General features: G+C 39.6%; 1 protein-coding gene across 2 annotated transcripts in view; it reads left to right on the top strand.

Annotated features, from left to right (window-relative positions):
* The window catches only part of TMPRSS13 (transmembrane serine protease 13), a 103,753-nt gene extending 95,747 nt beyond the window's left edge, over positions 1 to 8,006 (top strand). Inside the window, exons 12-13 of one of the 2 annotated variants that reach the window (XM_078146847.1) lie at positions 150 to 302; positions 5,215 to 8,006. In XM_078146847.1, coding sequence (XP_078002973.1) covers positions 150 to 302; positions 5,215 to 5,241 — 180 coding nt within the window. In that variant the 3' untranslated portion in view covers positions 5,242 to 8,006. Of the gene's footprint in view, positions 1 to 149; positions 303 to 1,070; positions 3,153 to 5,214 lie in introns of those variants that run through there. The other variant, XM_078146846.1, reaches the window with a different exon arrangement.
* The last annotated feature ends 9,525 nt before the right edge of the window (positions 8,007 to 17,531 follow it).

The following is a 17,531-nucleotide window of genomic DNA, read 5'->3' as shown; positions in this document are numbered from 1 at the left end:
GGGTGGATCCTAATGTCCCAGGGGATAGAGTAGAGTGGGGAGGAAATGGGGGAATGGAGACTCAGGCTTCCCTATAGCAAGATACCCAAGATACCTGGGGAAGAATCTGGTGTCCCTCCTTGTCTGTGACCACTATCTTCTCCTTGTAGGGGGACAGTGGAGGGCCACTGGTGTGTGAGAGGAACAACCGATGGTACCTCACTGGGGTGACCAGCTGGGGCACAGGCTGTGGCCAGAGGAACAAACCTGGCGTATACACCAAAGTGACAGAAGTACTTCATTGGATTTACAGCAAAATGGAGGTGAGAGAACTAGGCGTTCCCTCCAGAGAGAGGTGGGGTATTCATGACTGAGCCCTAGGCCTTACTCTTCAATAATCCCACACCCCAGCTTTGCTGGGTACCAGTCTCTCTCTCTCTCTCTCTCTCTCTGTCTTTGACATTTGAAAACTGTTAAATATTTAATGAAGTATATTTTGTTATAAAACAGATAATAATAAGTTTATTATAATAATGAATTTTCTTTTTAAAATTAATTAATTATTTTAATTTATGGCATAAAACAAGCATTTTCATAATACAATAAAAAGATAATTGCATTTGAAATCACAAATCCACTATGTAAACTTGCTATTCATTTTAAATATACAACAAAGTTATCATGTAAATTTCCTCCCCCCTTTTCTTCTCTTACCTCCCCACCCCTGCCCCAGAGATGGCTACCATTAGACACACATAGGTATATATGTAAAATTATTCTATACGTACTCCTATTTATCATTTCTTTCTCTGGATGCAGATAGCATCTTTCTTCATATGTCCTTCATAGTTAATTTGGGTATTTATAATAGTCAAAATGACTTATTTGCCCAGAGTCATTCTTAAAACAATATTGTTGTTACTGTATACAATGTTCTCTTGGTTCTGCTGATTTCACTCTTCACTATTCTGTCTAAGAAATAGGAAGGTAGATCAATGGAACTAAATAGACATACAATTTATAGCAGCAAATAAATATAATAACCTTGTATTTGTGCAATGACTAATATTGATAAACTTAACCCTTGTCAGCAATACAAGGATCTAAGACATCTCCAGAGGCCTCGTGATGGAAAATGCTATCCACATCCAAAGAAAGAACTATGGAAGTTGAATCGCTATCATTTTTTTCTCTTCTGTTGAGTTTTGTTTCCTCTTTCTGATGGTTCCTCCTATTGGTTTTAATTTTTACTTACAACTTCACTAATGTGAAAATATAGTATAAACAAGTATAAAGACTTAAGATTTTAGGATAAGAATTCATTATTTGGTAAAAATTGTTGGGAAAAACTGGAAAGCAGTATGGAGAAACTGGGTATAGACCAATATCTTACACCATTTACCAAGATAAGGTCAAAATGGATACATGACCCAGATATAAAGAGAGATATTACAAGAAAATTTGAAGAACATGGAACATAATACTTACCAGAATTATGGATAGGCAAAAAATTTATGAATTAAAAAAGACAGAGAGCAAAGTTAGGTATAAAATGGATAATTTTGATTACAGTAAATTGAAAAATTTTTGTACAAATAAAACAAATGTAGCCAAGATCAGAAGGAAAGCAGAAAATTGGGGGAAAATTATTATAGACAGTTTCTCAGGTAAAGGTCTTATATCTCAAATATATAAAGAACTTTGTCCAATCTATAAGAATACAAGTCATTCCCCAACTGATAAATGGTCAAGATATGAACAAGCAGTTTTCCAATGAAGAAATCAAAACAATTTATAGGTAGATGAAAAAAATGCTCTAATGGCTCTAATGTAAATTCAAGCAACCTTGAGATATCATTTTACACCTATCAGATTGTCTAAAATGATTGAAGGGGAAAGTGACAAAGAAAAATTGGGAAGCTAATTCATTGTTGCTGGAATTATGAACTCATCCAACCATTTTGGAGAGCAATCTGGAGTTATGCCCAAAGAATTATTAAATTGCCTATACTCTTTGACCCAGCAATACACTACTAGATCTATTTCCAAAGATGATTACAAAAAAAGTGAAAGAACCTACATGTTCTAAAATGTTTATAGCAGATCTCTTTGTGGTGGCAAAGAACTGCAAATTTCAGGGATGTCCATCAATTGAGGAATGGCTGAACAAGCTGTGGCATGTGATTGTGATGTAGTACTGTTGTACTATAAGAAATGATGAAGCCATTCCCCAATTGATAAATGGTCAAAGGATACTAACAGACAGTTCTCAGATGAAATTAAAGCCATCTATAGTCATATGAAAAAATGCTCTAAATCATTATTGATTAGAGAAATGCAAACCAAAACAACTCTGAGGTACCACATCACACCTATCAGATTGGCCAACATGACAAAACAGGAAAATGATAAATGCTGGAGAAGATATGGGAAAATTGGAACATTAATGCATTGTTGGTGGAGTTATGAAATGATCCAACCATCTCGGAGAACAATTTGGAACTATGCCCAAAGGGCTATAAAAATGTGCATACCCTTTGACCCAGCAATAGCACTTCTAGGGCTATATCCCAAAGAGATCATACAAATGGGAAAAGGATCTACATGTACAAAAATATTCATAGCAGCTCTTTTTGTGGTGGCAAAGAATTGGAAATTGAGAGGATGCCCATCAGTTGGGGAATGGCTGAACAAGTTGTGGTATTTGGATGTAATGGAATACTATTGTGTTATAAGAAATGATGAACAGGATGATTTCAGAAAAACCTGGAAAGACTTATATGGTCTGATGCTGAGTGAAGTGAGCAGAACCAAGAGAACGTTGTACACAATTACAGCCAAGTTGTGCAATGACTAATATTGATAAACTTAACCCTTGTCAGCAATACAAGGATCTAAGACATCTCCAGAGGCCTCGTGATAGAAAATGCTATCCACATCCAAAGAAAGAACTATGGAAGTTGAATCGCTATCATTTTTTTCTCTTCTGTTGAGTTTTGTTTCCTCTTTCTGATGGCTTCTCCTATTGGTTTTAATTTTTACTTACAACTTCACTAATGTGAAAATATGTTTATAGGAATGTAAATGTATAGCCTATATTAGATTGTGTGCCATCTTGGGGAGGGTGGTGGGAAGGAAGTGGGAGAAAAATTTTCAACTCAAAAGAATATAGAAGTGATTGTTGATAAATCAAAATAAATTAATAAAATTTTAAAAAAAGAAATGATGAGCTTAATGATCAATGGAGATTTGCATGAAATAATGAAGAACAAAATGAGCAAAACCAAGAGAACATGGGTACTAGTCTTTAATCTTTAATCCTGTCAGTTCTGGACCTCTAGGTACTCTGCTAGCACTCCTGGACTAGGTGAGGACAGAAAACTCTGCCCCCCTTAATCTGACCAACATTTATTATTATTACTATAGTTACTATTTATTATTATGTAGCACTTTTTAAACTTTAGTTTACAGGGCACTTTACAAATATTATCTCCTTTGATCCTCACAACAACCCCGAGAAGCAAATGCTTTTATTTTCCCCATTTTACAGATGGGGAACCTGAGGCAGATAGAAGTTAAATGAATTGGTCAGAGTCTGAAGGCACATTTTAATTTGTCTCCTGACTCCCAAGTCTAGTGCTCTATCCACTATGCCACCTACCTCATGCTGCCATAATACAATGACTGAAAAATGGTGGGGTTAAAATAAAATTCAGTTTAACAGAAATGTATGATGTACTATCGTGTGTAGAGCTGAGCACTAGAGTGTATACAAAGTTGAGATGAGAGCCAGTTTCTGCATTTGTGAAATTTTCAGTCTTAAAAGAAGATAAGACAAAACCCTCAAATGATCATATGCTATATTACATGATAGTGGCTTAACAAGTTACAAAACATAGAGTTGGCAAAAATTTAAGGATTCATCACACTTAAAGACCATTCTCCTTTCATTGCTTCCCTACTAGGAAAATATGGTGGGACCCTGCTTTTGTGCTAACCTGAAATGTCATCTTTGTCCTTTGCAGGCCCACAGGCCCAACACCTACATTGTTAGTTAGGATGGCCCAGGGGTGGGGAACCTGCAGCCTCGAGGCCACATGAGGCCCTGTAGGTCCTCAAGTGCAGAACTCTTCACAGAACAAAATTGAGGACCTAGAGGGCCTCATGTGGCCTCGAGGCTGCAGGTTCCCCACCCCTGGGCCATGAAAGGTGAGGCTTGCTATGGAGTTTACCTTTCTGTGCTGGAAATTCAGTATTGTCCAGGAAGGAGGCTAAGAGTCATGAGATCTGGTTTCTGCCCCAACTTGCTGTGTGATCAGACAGAGTATTTGCTGTCTCTGTGCCTTATTGTCTCCAGTGGTCAAAAGGGAAAAACCATCCCCAGCCAGGGGTGTGCTGGAGCCAGCTCATGCTAGTGGATTGTTAAATTTTCTGGTGAGCATTTACACCTCAGAAATAGGCAGATTAGAGCTTGCTTGATTGTTTTGTCAATTGTCCAGACTTAAGAAAGTGATGAAGAAAATGTTAACGATGCAGATGAGGTTTAAAAATGTCTTATACCTGCTTTTTGTTGTTGGGGTGTTTTTTTTTTGGAGGGGAGAGCCAGTTGTTAAACATATACTAGCACACCCCTATACCTAGCCCTTCCAATGTCTCAGAGGTAGGAGAATGACAAGTGAAAGAACTAGGGGCATGAGACAGGCCACCCAGACATCTAAGGAGCCCCTTTCCTCGGCATGGATCCTAACCAAATGGACATTTATACTTTAATGTGGTCACTTTTACAGTGTCCTAAAATATGGAATACCTCCCATCCCCTTACCTTTGCCTTTACTACTCTCTAAGCCTAGAAAGCACCACTATCCTCCTTATTTCAACTCCTTGGAATCCCTGCTAGCTTTTCCCAAGGCTCTGCTATGAGCCACTTTCATGAAGCCTTTCCTAATCTCTCCCAAATTCTTTCCCTTTCCTCAAATTATCTTGTATTTACCTGTTTGTGTATAGTTGAATGTAGGGCAGGGCCTGTTTTTCGGTTGTAGTTTTTACCCTGCCTAGCACTAGCCTGGCACATAGTAAGTGTTAAAGAAGTATTTCTAGAGTTGAATTGAAATGGGGCCCACTATCTTCTCTCCTGGGAGGCAGGGAACAAATCCCTGCTAAGGAGGGCAAGGAAAATTCCAGGCCCTGTTGTGCCCTTCTAACCTGCTCTGTACTTTACTTTTCTTCTATTCTCAGGGTGAGGTGCGGGGCCAGAAGTTCTAAATAAATGGCATGACAAGCCAGACCATCTCACAGCATTGACTATGAAGGCTCTACCTGTGACTGAAGCTACAGGATTTCTCCAGTATGACCTGGAGATGTGGGCCCAAAAGATGCTTTTCAGTAATTTTATTATTTCATTCAATGGGGACATGGATGTGTGTGTGCATGTTAACGTGTGTATGCTTATGTGTGTACATGTCCCTGTTTTCCCAAGCCTGGGCAGCATTGTTGTAAAATGGAAAAGGACCTAATTTTCTAACCAAATTGGAAAATATTGGGAGAGTTGACCTTGAGTTCCGTGGACCTTTTCAACAGGGAATGCCCACACCAGTTTAGAGAGGAGAAGGGTTGACATGGAAGCCTAAGTGGGTGGATCCAGTGAACAGGATCATGGAAGAGCTCTGGAGATACCTTCAATGACCTGGATTATTCTCTTGCTCTTGTCTTGCTGACTTCTGGATCGTGGCAGAAAGACAAGCTGACAAAGGCATGGCACCTAAATTCTTTAAGCCGTAGGCACGCTGCACATAGAGGGTCACTGGGGTGTGTGTGGAGGGCCCTTGAAGCAAATCTTCCCTTAGTGCTTAGATGATGGTTTTGTGTGTATGTGTGTGTGTGTGTGTGTTGTGTGTGTGTGTGTGTGTGTGTGTGTGTGGCAATTGGGGTTAAGTGACTTGTCCAGTCACACAGCTACTAAGTATTATGCGTCTGAGGCCACATTTGAACTCAGGTCAGCCTGACTCCAGGGCCTGTGCTGTATCCACTGCGCTACCTAGCTGCCCTGGATAATGTTTTTCCAGAAGGAAGTTTCTGCTAGATCTACAGTGTTACCTAGTAAAGGTGCTCCACACTTCTCCCCATTGTCCTCTTAATGCTTCAGTCTACTACATTGGCCATCCAACCTCTTAACTGTCAATGGAAGCTGCTCCTCAGCCATGTCAGGGATGACTTGACTTTTTTTTTTCTTAAAGAGTTGGAAAAGAGTTAGATATTTTTGAGATCAAGGCCTTCACAGAATCTCGGAGATGGCTTCTTTCCTCCCAGCCTCTCCTGCATCCACAGTCTGTGGCTGGACTATGCCAGAAGGTATCTGGCTAGAACTCAGAGTCTAATGTTTTCCCAAGAGATCCCCACTGGGGGTCCTCTAGACCTGCCAGGCTTCTGAGATATCTGGCTTCTACTCTGGCTGCCAACAAGTGAACCACACTTTCCCTACCTGGAAGATTCAAGGGCTGGAGGTGGCAAAGATGTGGACCCTTGCCCAGGATTCTGAGAATCCATGGCAAAATCCTACTGGACTGGAATATCTCTCATATCAAGGGCCTATCCCATGCCTACAGTGCCTTACGATTCCATCTATACTTTCCTCATCTTCTCTTTGGGTCTGACAACGTGGCACCTATGTGTGCTCCAATGCCAAGGAGGGAAAGCCTGGACATACTTCCCCCTGCTCTCACCTCCCCACACTGCTCTTTCTGAGGATCCAAGCTGGCTTTGCTCCCAGAAAACACTAGTGCGGCCTGCCTTTCATCTCTGTCCAGATGCTGAATGTTTGAACATCTTTTCCTCTTCTCCCATACTTCTCATTCTCCCAAGAGCTACCTCCTGCTCCCAAACTGGCCTCTGAGGCCAGAAGATGGGGGCGGCACATGAAGAAGAGGAGCATGATCTACCCATGAGGAGCTGGGGCCTCCCTGCTCAGGCTGAGGTCATCTCTTGCCAAGAGAAGAATCAGAGCAGGAAAACCAAGTCCTGTTTGAGCACTAGTACGTCTTTGCCAACACAGGGGCCATTGCCATGAGTTGCGCTGGCTAATGTCTCTGTGAGGGATGACAGTCCCTTTCCTGGGCAGCTATATCACACAAGATGCTTCAACAATAAAATTTGTCTAACCTCAAGGAGTCATCTTGGGTCACTGACCCCCAGGGTAGGCCTCCTTCCTAGCCTGGGGCAGCTTTATGATGGCCCCTATTAATAGTCATGAGGCTGCCCAGCCATGTTTCTACGACATGACACCAGGACTTGGCGGGACAGTCCCAGATTCCAACTTCTTGTCCCCCTCAACCTATCCCTTCTCCTGATTTCCCTATTTGTCAAAAGTACCGGGTGCACAAGCTCAGAGTCACTGGTCCCCCTGTTCCATTCACACCACCGTTACTCTGTTTCTTATTGCCTGCTGCCTGTCTCTCTCCTCTCTCTGATATATCCTCCACCACAACGGCCAAATGGAGACTCTTAAAGCGTAGCTCTGACCACATAACTCCCATCGCTCAAGAAACCTTTCAGTGCTCCCTTAATGCTGCCGCTGAAAGGTAAAATACAGCCTTCCTTGGTGTTGAAAGCCTTTCACAGCCTGGCTCCAATCCATTGTTCCAGACCGATGGCACATTCCTCCCCTTTACACTCTCAACATTTCATGCCCCTGATTTGCCCTGGAATGCTCTCTCTCCTCACCCACCTCTTGGAATCTGTAGCTCCCTTCAAGGCTCAGCTCACATGCCACTTCCTACAATAGGCCTTCCCTGATTTTTTTTTCCCAATGATAGCATCCCCCTGAAGTTACTTTATATTTATTTTGTACATACATATTTTTATTTACTTACCGGTGTGCTTATTCCCCCTCGACCTCCGTGTTCCACTATAATGTAAGCTCTTTGAGGGCAGGAATTGTTTTCTTTTGTCTTTGTATCTTGAGTTCCTAGCACAGTGCCTGGTACGAAGTAGGTAGTTAATAAATATTTCTTGAGTCGAATTGACAAAACGAAGCCCAAACATCCCTCATTTTGTTCCTAACCCAGTCCTGCTTTTTTTTTTCCTTATTACTCCTATCTCTGTCTTTCTTTGATCATCAAAAGCTACACCTATGGCCCATTATATCTGTGTTATTTCCACCTTACAAGGGACATTGCATGGATCTTTGGGCCTGAAAGCTGTTAGGGACCTTACAAAATCATATATAATTTTATTCATATAGTCTGTTTTATAGAGGAAAAAACTGAGGCCTGGAGAGGCCAGGATTCATACCAAATAATCAGCAGAACTGATCTTAAGAATACTATAGACCAGTAGTATCAAAATCAAATAGAAATGAGGCTGCTGGCCTCATATTGACTTAGAAAATCACGTAGTAACATTGTATGTGTTCTATTGCATTTTTATTTATTTTGTTAAATATTTCCCAATTACATTTTAATCTGGTTTGAATCTACTGGGAAATGTTGTAAGCAGCGAGGCCTGCAGCCCGTATTTGACCCTTGCATTATAGACCACCTGGACAGGATGCCCAAATACATGAAACATTTGAAAAATAGGTTGAAGCCTGGCATTAAGGCCTTAGATAGTACTGATGGGAGACTTCAATTATCTGGCCATCTGTGAGGCCTCTCTCCCTCTGCCAAAAGGAGAGCTGTTATTATATTCTTGGCTGGACTTAATCATAATTCAATCATTCGAAAGATGGGGGAAGCAACCAGTAAAGGGAAATGCTAGCATGGACCAGGTTCTCCTCAATAAGACTTAAGAACTTGTTGCTGGGGCAGAAATGGTGAGACTTAGCAGGAAGTGGCCGGTCCATCTTAGAATTTGTGATAGAGAAGGAAGGGAAATCTGGGCAAAGTCTGACATGAGCCCAGAATTTTTGGAGGGCAGAGATCAGAGTGTTCAGAAAAAAGGATATATCCAATCCCACGGCCTAAAATTGGGGAGAAGCTCTCAAGAATGAAATTCTGAAGACATAAAGAAAAATAATTCCTTTGACAAGGAAAAAGAGAGAGTTGTCTCAACAAACCAATGTAGATGTGTAGATGTGTAACTGCCAACCCAAGATTTTCAAAAGACATGTATAAAATATGGAGATAAGAGTTGTAAGTAGGAAGAAAGAGACAATAGTGCAGCCAGTTCCTATAAGAATGATGTGGAATTGAGCTGCTCAAGTTGGGAATCTCAAAAAAAGCTGAGGATGACAAGAATTTTTTATTTTGTAAAAGGAGAGGATCAAAGAAGTGTTCTTAGGGTGGATTGGAAAATGGAAACATAATAGAGAGAAGGCAGACTTTTTTCAGTCAACTCTTATTTTGACTATATGTCCCAAATAGAATAATCTTTAGGCTAGAAAAGACTAGAGAAAAAGTGGATAATAGGTCAGTCAGTCAATTAATGAGCATTTACTAAGCATCTGTTTTGTGCAAGGTTTTAACTACTTACCTGCCCTCGATAAGTTAAAATCACCACGCCTAGCCAACCTATATCCCAGATAGGTACTGAAAAAAACAGTGGATGTGACTGCTGAAAGATTGTAGAGAACAGAGGTACCATGGTACTAGATGATAACATCTCAATTTAAAAAAAAAAAGGGAAAGAAAAGAGAGGAGGCAGCTAAGTGGAGTAACGGATAGAGCACTGGCCCTGGGATCAGGAGGACCTGAGTTCAAATCAGGCCTCAGACACTTGACACTTACTAGCTGTATAACCCTGGGTAAGTCATTTAACCCCATTGCTTAGCAAAAAAAACCCCACAAAAAACAAAAACAGGAAGGAGACTAAAATGTGTACACTCCAGGTTTTACTTTAATTCCTGTAAAAAACATTCTAGAATGCCTTATGAAGCAGATGGTTAGTAATATGTAGAAAAGGAAGTAGAGATCAGAAAAAACCAGGATGGTGTCATCAGAAACATGTCATATCAAATTAATCTCACTTAACTTTTGGCCAACTTACAAAATCGGGAAAGTGCTGCAGATAGTCTACCTACATTTTAGCAGTCTATTTAGTTCAGCATAGTAATTTGGTTTACCTAAATTTAGCAACCAGCCCTGATTGCAACTAATTTTATTATTGTCTAATCTCATCTCTCCATCTTGACCACAAGAATAATACAGACTTTCTTATGGTATTTTTGTGGATTAGATGAGGAAATGTGGTCTGGGTAAAAGGTACAGTTAGACATATTTGAAACTGATTAAGTGTTCAGACCCAAAGAGTAGTTATTAAAGATAGCATCTTGGGAGGTCTTCAGTGGGGCACCCCAGAGATCTTTGCTTGGCACGTATTTTTAAACTTGTTTTGTCAGTTACTGGGATAAAGTCATAAATGATACATATCAAATTTGCAGATGACACAAAGTTGAGAGGGGTGACTAGTGCATTGGATGACAGAGCCAGGATGCCAAAAGATCTTGACAGGATAGCCCAGGCATGGGGAACCTGTGGCCTCAAGGCCAAGGATTCAATCCAAAGGCCACACTTAAGGATCTAGAAGGCCACATGTGGCTTCAAGGCCACAGATTCCTCACCCCTGGGCCAGAGCACTAGGGTGAATCTGATGGGATGGAACCCAGTAGAGATAAATGTAAAGTCAAGTCATGATTGGGTGTAGACAATCAACTAACCAAGTAACAAATGGGGAGATGGCAGTTTATCTGAGAAAAGGTATTTTTTTGTTTGTTTGGGGGGTTTTAGAGCTTTTTTTTTTTAATTGCTGCTAAAATATCTAAGGTGATCTTGGGTTGCCTTGAGAGAACTATGCTATCTAGGACTCTGGATGTGACAATCCTGCTGTACAAGATTATAGACTACATCTGAAATATTGTGTTCAATTCTGGTTGCCATGTTTTAGGAAAGATGGTAATAAGTAGGAGAAAGTAAAAAGTAGTGCAACTAGTGTGGTGAAGATGCTCAAGCTCATTCTGGATACAAGGGCAGAGCCAAGATGGTGGAGTAGAAGAAGCACAGGTGAGCACTCCCAGCATTCCCCTCCAAACAACTTTAAAATTATGCCTCAAATCAAATTCTGGCATGACAGAAACCACAAAATATTCAGGTGAGACATTTTCCCAGGCCAAGATAACTTAGGAAATTGGAAGGAGAGATCTGTGACAATGGGATGGGTGGCTGGCCAGGTACACAAGTTGCTGTAACTCCAGCTATGTTATAGCCTCTGGCCTTGTAGGCAATGACAGCAGCAACAGAAGCATCAGGAGTTCTCAAGCCAGAAATGGTAAGAGGATTAGGCAACTGGTCAGAAAGATATTACCTGGGACCCCTATGCTAGCACTGGGCACGGGACCGGGTACTGTTTGGCAACTCCATTGCTTATTCCCAGATCCAAGGTGAAGTTCCAGGACAGGAGGAGCATTTTTGGTCACAAAATTCCTGGAAGAGCTAAAACATTTTTCAAAAAATCGAATTAGAGTGATAGAAGAACAATTGGTAAAAGAAATGAGAGTGATGAAAGAAAATTATGAAAAGACAACTAACATCTTGTAAAAGGCCAAAAATAAAACCCCAAACCAAAACAAACAAAAAAAAACCCACACAAAAAAAAAAAACAAACTGGAGAAAACTCCTTAAAAAGCAGAATTGGCCAAATGGAAAAAGAGACACAAAATCTCACTGAAAATAATTCCTTAAAAATTAGAATTGGGCAAGTGGAAGCTAATGACTCTATGAGATATCAAGAAACAATAAAACAAAGTCAAAAGAATGAAAAAAATAGAAAAATGTAAAGCATCTCATTGAAAAAACAACTGACTTTGAAAATAGATTAAGGGGAGATGATTTAAGAATTATTAGACTACGTGAAAGCCATGATAAAATAAAAGAGGCTAGGCATCATATTTTAAGAAATTATCAAGGAAAACTGCCCCAATATCCTAGAACCAGAGAGTAAAATAGAAATTGAAAGAATCCACTGATCATTTTCTAAAATAGGTCACAAAATGAAAACTCCCAGGAATATTATAGTAAAATTCCGGAAGTTCTAGGTCAGAGAAAATACTTCAAGCAGCCAGAAAGAAACCATTCAAATACCATGGAGCCTCAGTAAGGATCACACAATATTTAGCAGCTTACACATTAAAGGAGCAAAAGGCTTAGAATATGATATTCTGGGCAAAGGAGCTAGGATTACAACCAAGAATAACCTACTCAGAAAAATTGAGTATAATCCTACGTATAGGAAATGGATATTTAATGAAAGATAGAACTTTCAAGCTTTCCTGATGAAAGGCTAGAAATGAATAGAAAATACAATTTTCAAATACAAGACTCAAGAAAAACATAAAAAGGTAAACATGAAAGCAAAGTTATAAGGGGCAATTTAAGGTTAAATTGTTTGCATTCATATATGGGAAAATGACGCATATAATGCCTAAGAACTTTATCATTATTGGGGCAGTTAGAAAGACTCTACATAGACAGAGGGCAAAGGAGTGATGTAGGATGTAGGATGATCTGAAAAAATAAATGGACACATGAGAAAGAGGGATGCACTGGGAGAAGGGGTGAGGGAGAGGAAAGATGGGGAAAATTATCTCACATGAAAGAAGTTTGCAAGGGAGAGCTTTTAAGTGGAGGAGAAAGTGGAGGGTCAGATAACACTTGAACCTCACTCTCATCTGAATTGGTTCAAAGAGGGAAGAAAATATACGCCCACTCTTTTGGGTATAGAAATCTAACCTTCCCAATAGGGAATTAGTAGGGAAAAAAGAGAAAGAGAGGGGTGATAAAAGGGACGGCAGATTAAGGGAAGCAGTAGCCAGAAGAAAAACAGACTTTTGAGGAGGGACAAGATAAAAAGAGATAAAGAAGGATAAACAAAAGAAAATAGGATAAAGGGAAATGCACAGTTAATAATCATAACTGTGAATGGGAATAAGAGGAATTCACTGATAAAATGGAAACAGCAGAATGGATTAGAAACCAGAATCCAACAATGTGTTATATACAAGAGATGCACTTGGGACAGAGAGACACACACAGAATTAAAATAAGAGGCTGGAGCAGAATCTATTATGCTTTAGCTGAAGTAAAAAAAAAAGGCAGGAGGTAGCAATCATGATCTCAGATAAAGCAAAAGCAAAAATAGATTTAATTAAAAGAAATAATCACAGAAGCTACATCATGTTCAAAGGTACCAAAGACAATGAAATAAATATCAGTACTAAACAAATATGTACCAAATGGAAAAACATCCAAATTCTTAAAGGAAAAGTTAAATGAGTAACAGGAGGAAATAGAAAAAATATACTGGTGGGGGACCTTAACATTCCCTTTCAGAGCTAGAAAAATCTAACCATAAAATAATAAGAAAGAAGTTAAGTAGATGAATTAAATTTTAGGGAAATGAGATATGATAAACCTCTGTAGAAAAACTGAGTGTGAATAGAAAGAAGCATACCTTTTTCTCATGACACCTTCACAAAATTGACCATTTATTAGGGCATAAAAAACTTACAAACAAATGCAGAAAAATTAAATGCATCCTTTTCAGACCATAATGCAATAAAATTTCAGTCAGTAAAGGGTTGTGGAAGCATATATTAAAAATTAATTGGGAAGTAAACATTCTAATCCTAAAGGATGAATGAGTCAAAGAACAAATCATAGAAACATTAATTTCGTTGAAGATAACAATGATAATGAGACAACATATCAAATTTGTATCTCTAAATATCAACATCAGTAAAAGAGAGAAAGAGCAGATCAATAAATTGGGCATGTAACTAAAAACAAAACTGGAAAAAGAAAAAAATTAAAAATCCCCAATTAAATACCAAAATAGAAATGCTAAAAATCAGAGATCAATAAAATTGAAGCAAAAAAAAAACCTGAATAAATAAAACTAGGATCTGGTTTTATGAAAAAAAAAAATACTTAAACCATTGGTTAATCTGACTTGAAAAAAGAAAGAAGAAAACCAAATTATTAGTATCAAGATCATACCATGTGAGGGGTAGTTGAAGGAACTTTAGCCAAGAGAAGAGGCATGTAACTTCATTCAAGGGTTCTAAGGACTCTCATGTGGAAGAGAAATAAACCTTTTCTGCTTGGCCCTAGTGGCAGAATTGTTAATTTGGCATAGTGGTTACAGAGTGACAAATATCAGTCAGTGTGGAGAAAAACTACATAACGATTAGCACTAGCCAACAATGGAATGAATGGGCCATCTCTTTAGGTAGTAGGTTCCCCCTCCCCAAAGGTCTTTAAGAAATATGGATGACTTTTTGTCAAGAATATTGTTGGGGAATTTTTATTCAGGTATGTATTAGACTGGATGGCCTCTAAAGTGTATTCAGGTGTATATTAAAGTGTATTCAGGTGTATGTTAGACTGGATGGCCTCTACAATCATGTTATTCTGTGCTGATGATTACAAATTTGATGCTCTCCACATTGCCTTCCAACTTGTCTTTTCTAACTTATTCTTTTTACCTTCATTTACCCTAGACTGAATCCTTAAATCCTATCCCTCCAAACATTAGTGATGGAATGCTCAGGAACACAGTCTTGTTACAATTGCAAGACTCCCCAAGTTTGCTTCGCTATGTTAATGTCATGGAAAGAATAACTTTTCTTAGGAGCAGAGCTAGATTCAGAGTTGGAGAACCTGGCTTTGAATCCTAGCTCTGCCACTTATAACTCATGTGTCTTTGAGTAAGTAACTTAATCTTTCTAGGCCTTAGTTTCCTTATTTGAAAATTTAAGTAGTTGAAAGTAGGTGAACTCCAAGATTTTTTCTGTCATTTCTATCACCTCCGGGAGATGTAGGGTGAGGGGAGGTAGGGAGTGGGATGCGACATGTGACGTCTCCATCAAGTGCCAAGGTATGATTCTTTTTCTCAGAGCAGACAGTCAAATCCCCAGAAGACCTAATCATGGGACCTAGTTTCCAAGAGCTCAGAACATGCAGAGTCCTAGGTCATCTTGTAGTAGGAACTGGTACATTGGGTAAAACCACTAGATGTCGCTAGCACAGTGCCTGACGTGTAATAAGCACTTTCAAATGCTGGTTGGTTGATTGAATATATATGGCAAGGATCTTGGGTCAAGGTGGAGAATGAAACCCAAAGTAAGAGCCACCCACTATTACTCTCCCCACCTCTGGCTAAAGGGATGAAGTTTTAGCTTCAGGAACTAGATCTCAGTCCCACATGACTTAACATAAGCTTATTCTTCTGAAGGAAAAGAAAATGAATGTCCAAGTTTAGATTTAAATTTATCTTTGTTGAAACACTTATAGAATCAGTCATAAAACAAAATACTAGCGCATTAAGCCCTCAGGGAACATAAAGACACACATGCACACACACCCCCTAAGCTACAAATAGGAACTTCCAGTTTGTGTACATTGATTTATTCAACCAAATTTCCTCCTGAAATAAAACTGAGTAAAACCTGACTAATTAAAATAATTAATTAATTAATAAAAACTAACTGATAAAAACTAAATGAGAGTATTGGATGACTGTCAATGAGAACTACTGCATTTGTCACTCAAAACCTATAGTAGGAGAGACATAGTCTCTGAGAGATATCTCTAGAACCCTGAGAGTAGTAGCATCTCTCTTCTGGGAACCTAATCTGCCAATCTGAACAGAGGTAGGGGAATGTTCCTCCTCCTCCTCCTTCTTTCATCTTTCTTCTTCTCTCACCGTATGTGGTCCCTCTCTCCACTTGGAGCTCCATATCCTTACATGTAGATACTCTGTCCATAGGAATATAATTTTTGATTGTTTATATTTTGTAAGATATTTTAGGATTTAGGGGTTAGTTTTTTATTTGAATTTTAATTAATTAATTTTTATTTTTTTCAAAGAGCTGGGATAATTTATTTTTGTCTTATGCAGTTTTCATTTATGAATTTCTTGAAATACAGCTCTGTAAAAACTGGCCTTTAAAAAAAAGCCCATTGGGACAGCTAGGTGGCGCAGTGGATAGAACTCTAGCTTTGGAGTCAGGAGGAGGTGAGTTCAAATCTGACCTCAGACACTTGACACTTAACTAGCTGTGTGACCCTGGGCGGGTCACTTAACCCTATTGCCTCACCAAAAAAGGGGAAAAAAAGCCCATTGTATTTCAAATTGAACTACCTGATTATATCTTTAAACCCAAAATCACTCTGGCTTTCATTGAATGGCTAACAGTAGCTTCAAGCCCAAGCCTCTATGGCTCATTGTTTAGGTTCTGATGGCTTAGAATGAGTATAGATTACTTTCTGAAATTATTTTCTGCTTTGGCCGGAGACTTTGAATTTTTTGTCATGGTAAATTAGGCCATCTTAATTCTTACCTAGCCTTTAGTCATTGAATGGGCATTGCCTCAGATAAACTGAGACCTGGGAAAGACCTCAATTTGAAAGGCCAAGGTCACCCACTACCTCCTGGGCCATCTCCAGTTGTCTGACTTTTGTCTTGCCACTGAACTTCTGTGACTCTGGAGGAAAGACTGATGACTTTGCTCCAATCCGCCTCAAATAATACAATTCACATACAAGTCAAGATATCACCCTTATGATGTCATTGGTCCTTTTCCAGAATGAAGGAAGAACAACAACATCTCAGTTGACCAACTATTTATAGAAAAAGCAAAAGTCAGTAAGAAACAAAAAGCTTTATAGCTTTTTAGTACGTGACAAGAAAACAAACCATAAATTAATGCCTGCTAATGAACAAACAAGTGGAGGAGAGTGGGGAATTATTCCTCCAGGCTTTGAAAGGCCTCTGCAATTTGACTGGAGTTTCAGCCCCATGGCAGGAGGGCTGCCTCGATGGAGAACTGTCTCTGTACCATGCTAATAATGACTCTTCTCTTCCTTTCTCCTCTTGGGGTGAGAAAAGGAAACTATTGGGCTGACCCACTGTTGCCAAGGCCATGCTGTTCACAAGATTCCCCATTATCTCTCTAGGGCTGCTGCTGCTCCCATGCTCCCCCATTCTTTTGTACTTGAAGGGCTTGCAAAATCTTGTAACTTCCAGCATTCAAATGCTGCTGTGACGTTTCCACTAAGATGCTGAACAGCAAGACACTTTCCAGGGCCTATGCACATAGTCTCTGGAGGCTCGGTCTGGTTCCCAGGAGCTGCATAGGGAAAGATCAGGGGCTTGGGCCTTACGGAAGGGAGAAACTTTCATTTGTTTCAGAGTGGTGAGTGAAGACTTCAAAAAATCAAGGAAAGAAGTATTTATGACAGAGCCGCCCAGGCCTTATCCAAGCTCAGCAGAATGAGGAAGGCAAATGGCAGTATCCAGGTGAGGAGAAATTGAGTGACATCACAATGAGGCATCTGAATTTGAGGGCTACTGAGGTAATCAGGTGGTCACTTGCAATAGAAGACAACTTCTCTATTGACTCTGATGAATTTCCTTGGAGTAGGGATAGGGGTGGAACTTTGGAGTAAGAGTCAGCTACAATTATAATCTAGGCATTTGTTCATGAGTGGCCAGTTTCTTTACTTACTGCCTACCCCTATCCACACCCACCCCACATACAACAGTCCATTGTTTCCCATAATTAC

The sequence above is a fragment of the Phascolarctos cinereus genome, unplaced genomic scaffold (assembly GCF_003287225.1).
Source record: "Phascolarctos cinereus isolate Bilbo 61053 unplaced genomic scaffold, phaCin_HiC Scaffold_726;HRSCAF=1367, whole genome shotgun sequence".
NCBI classification, from domain to species: Eukaryota; Metazoa; Chordata; class Mammalia; order Diprotodontia; family Phascolarctidae; genus Phascolarctos; species Phascolarctos cinereus.
The sequence above is the reverse complement of the archived record's forward strand: the minus strand, read 5'-3'. Positions and strand labels throughout refer to the sequence as shown.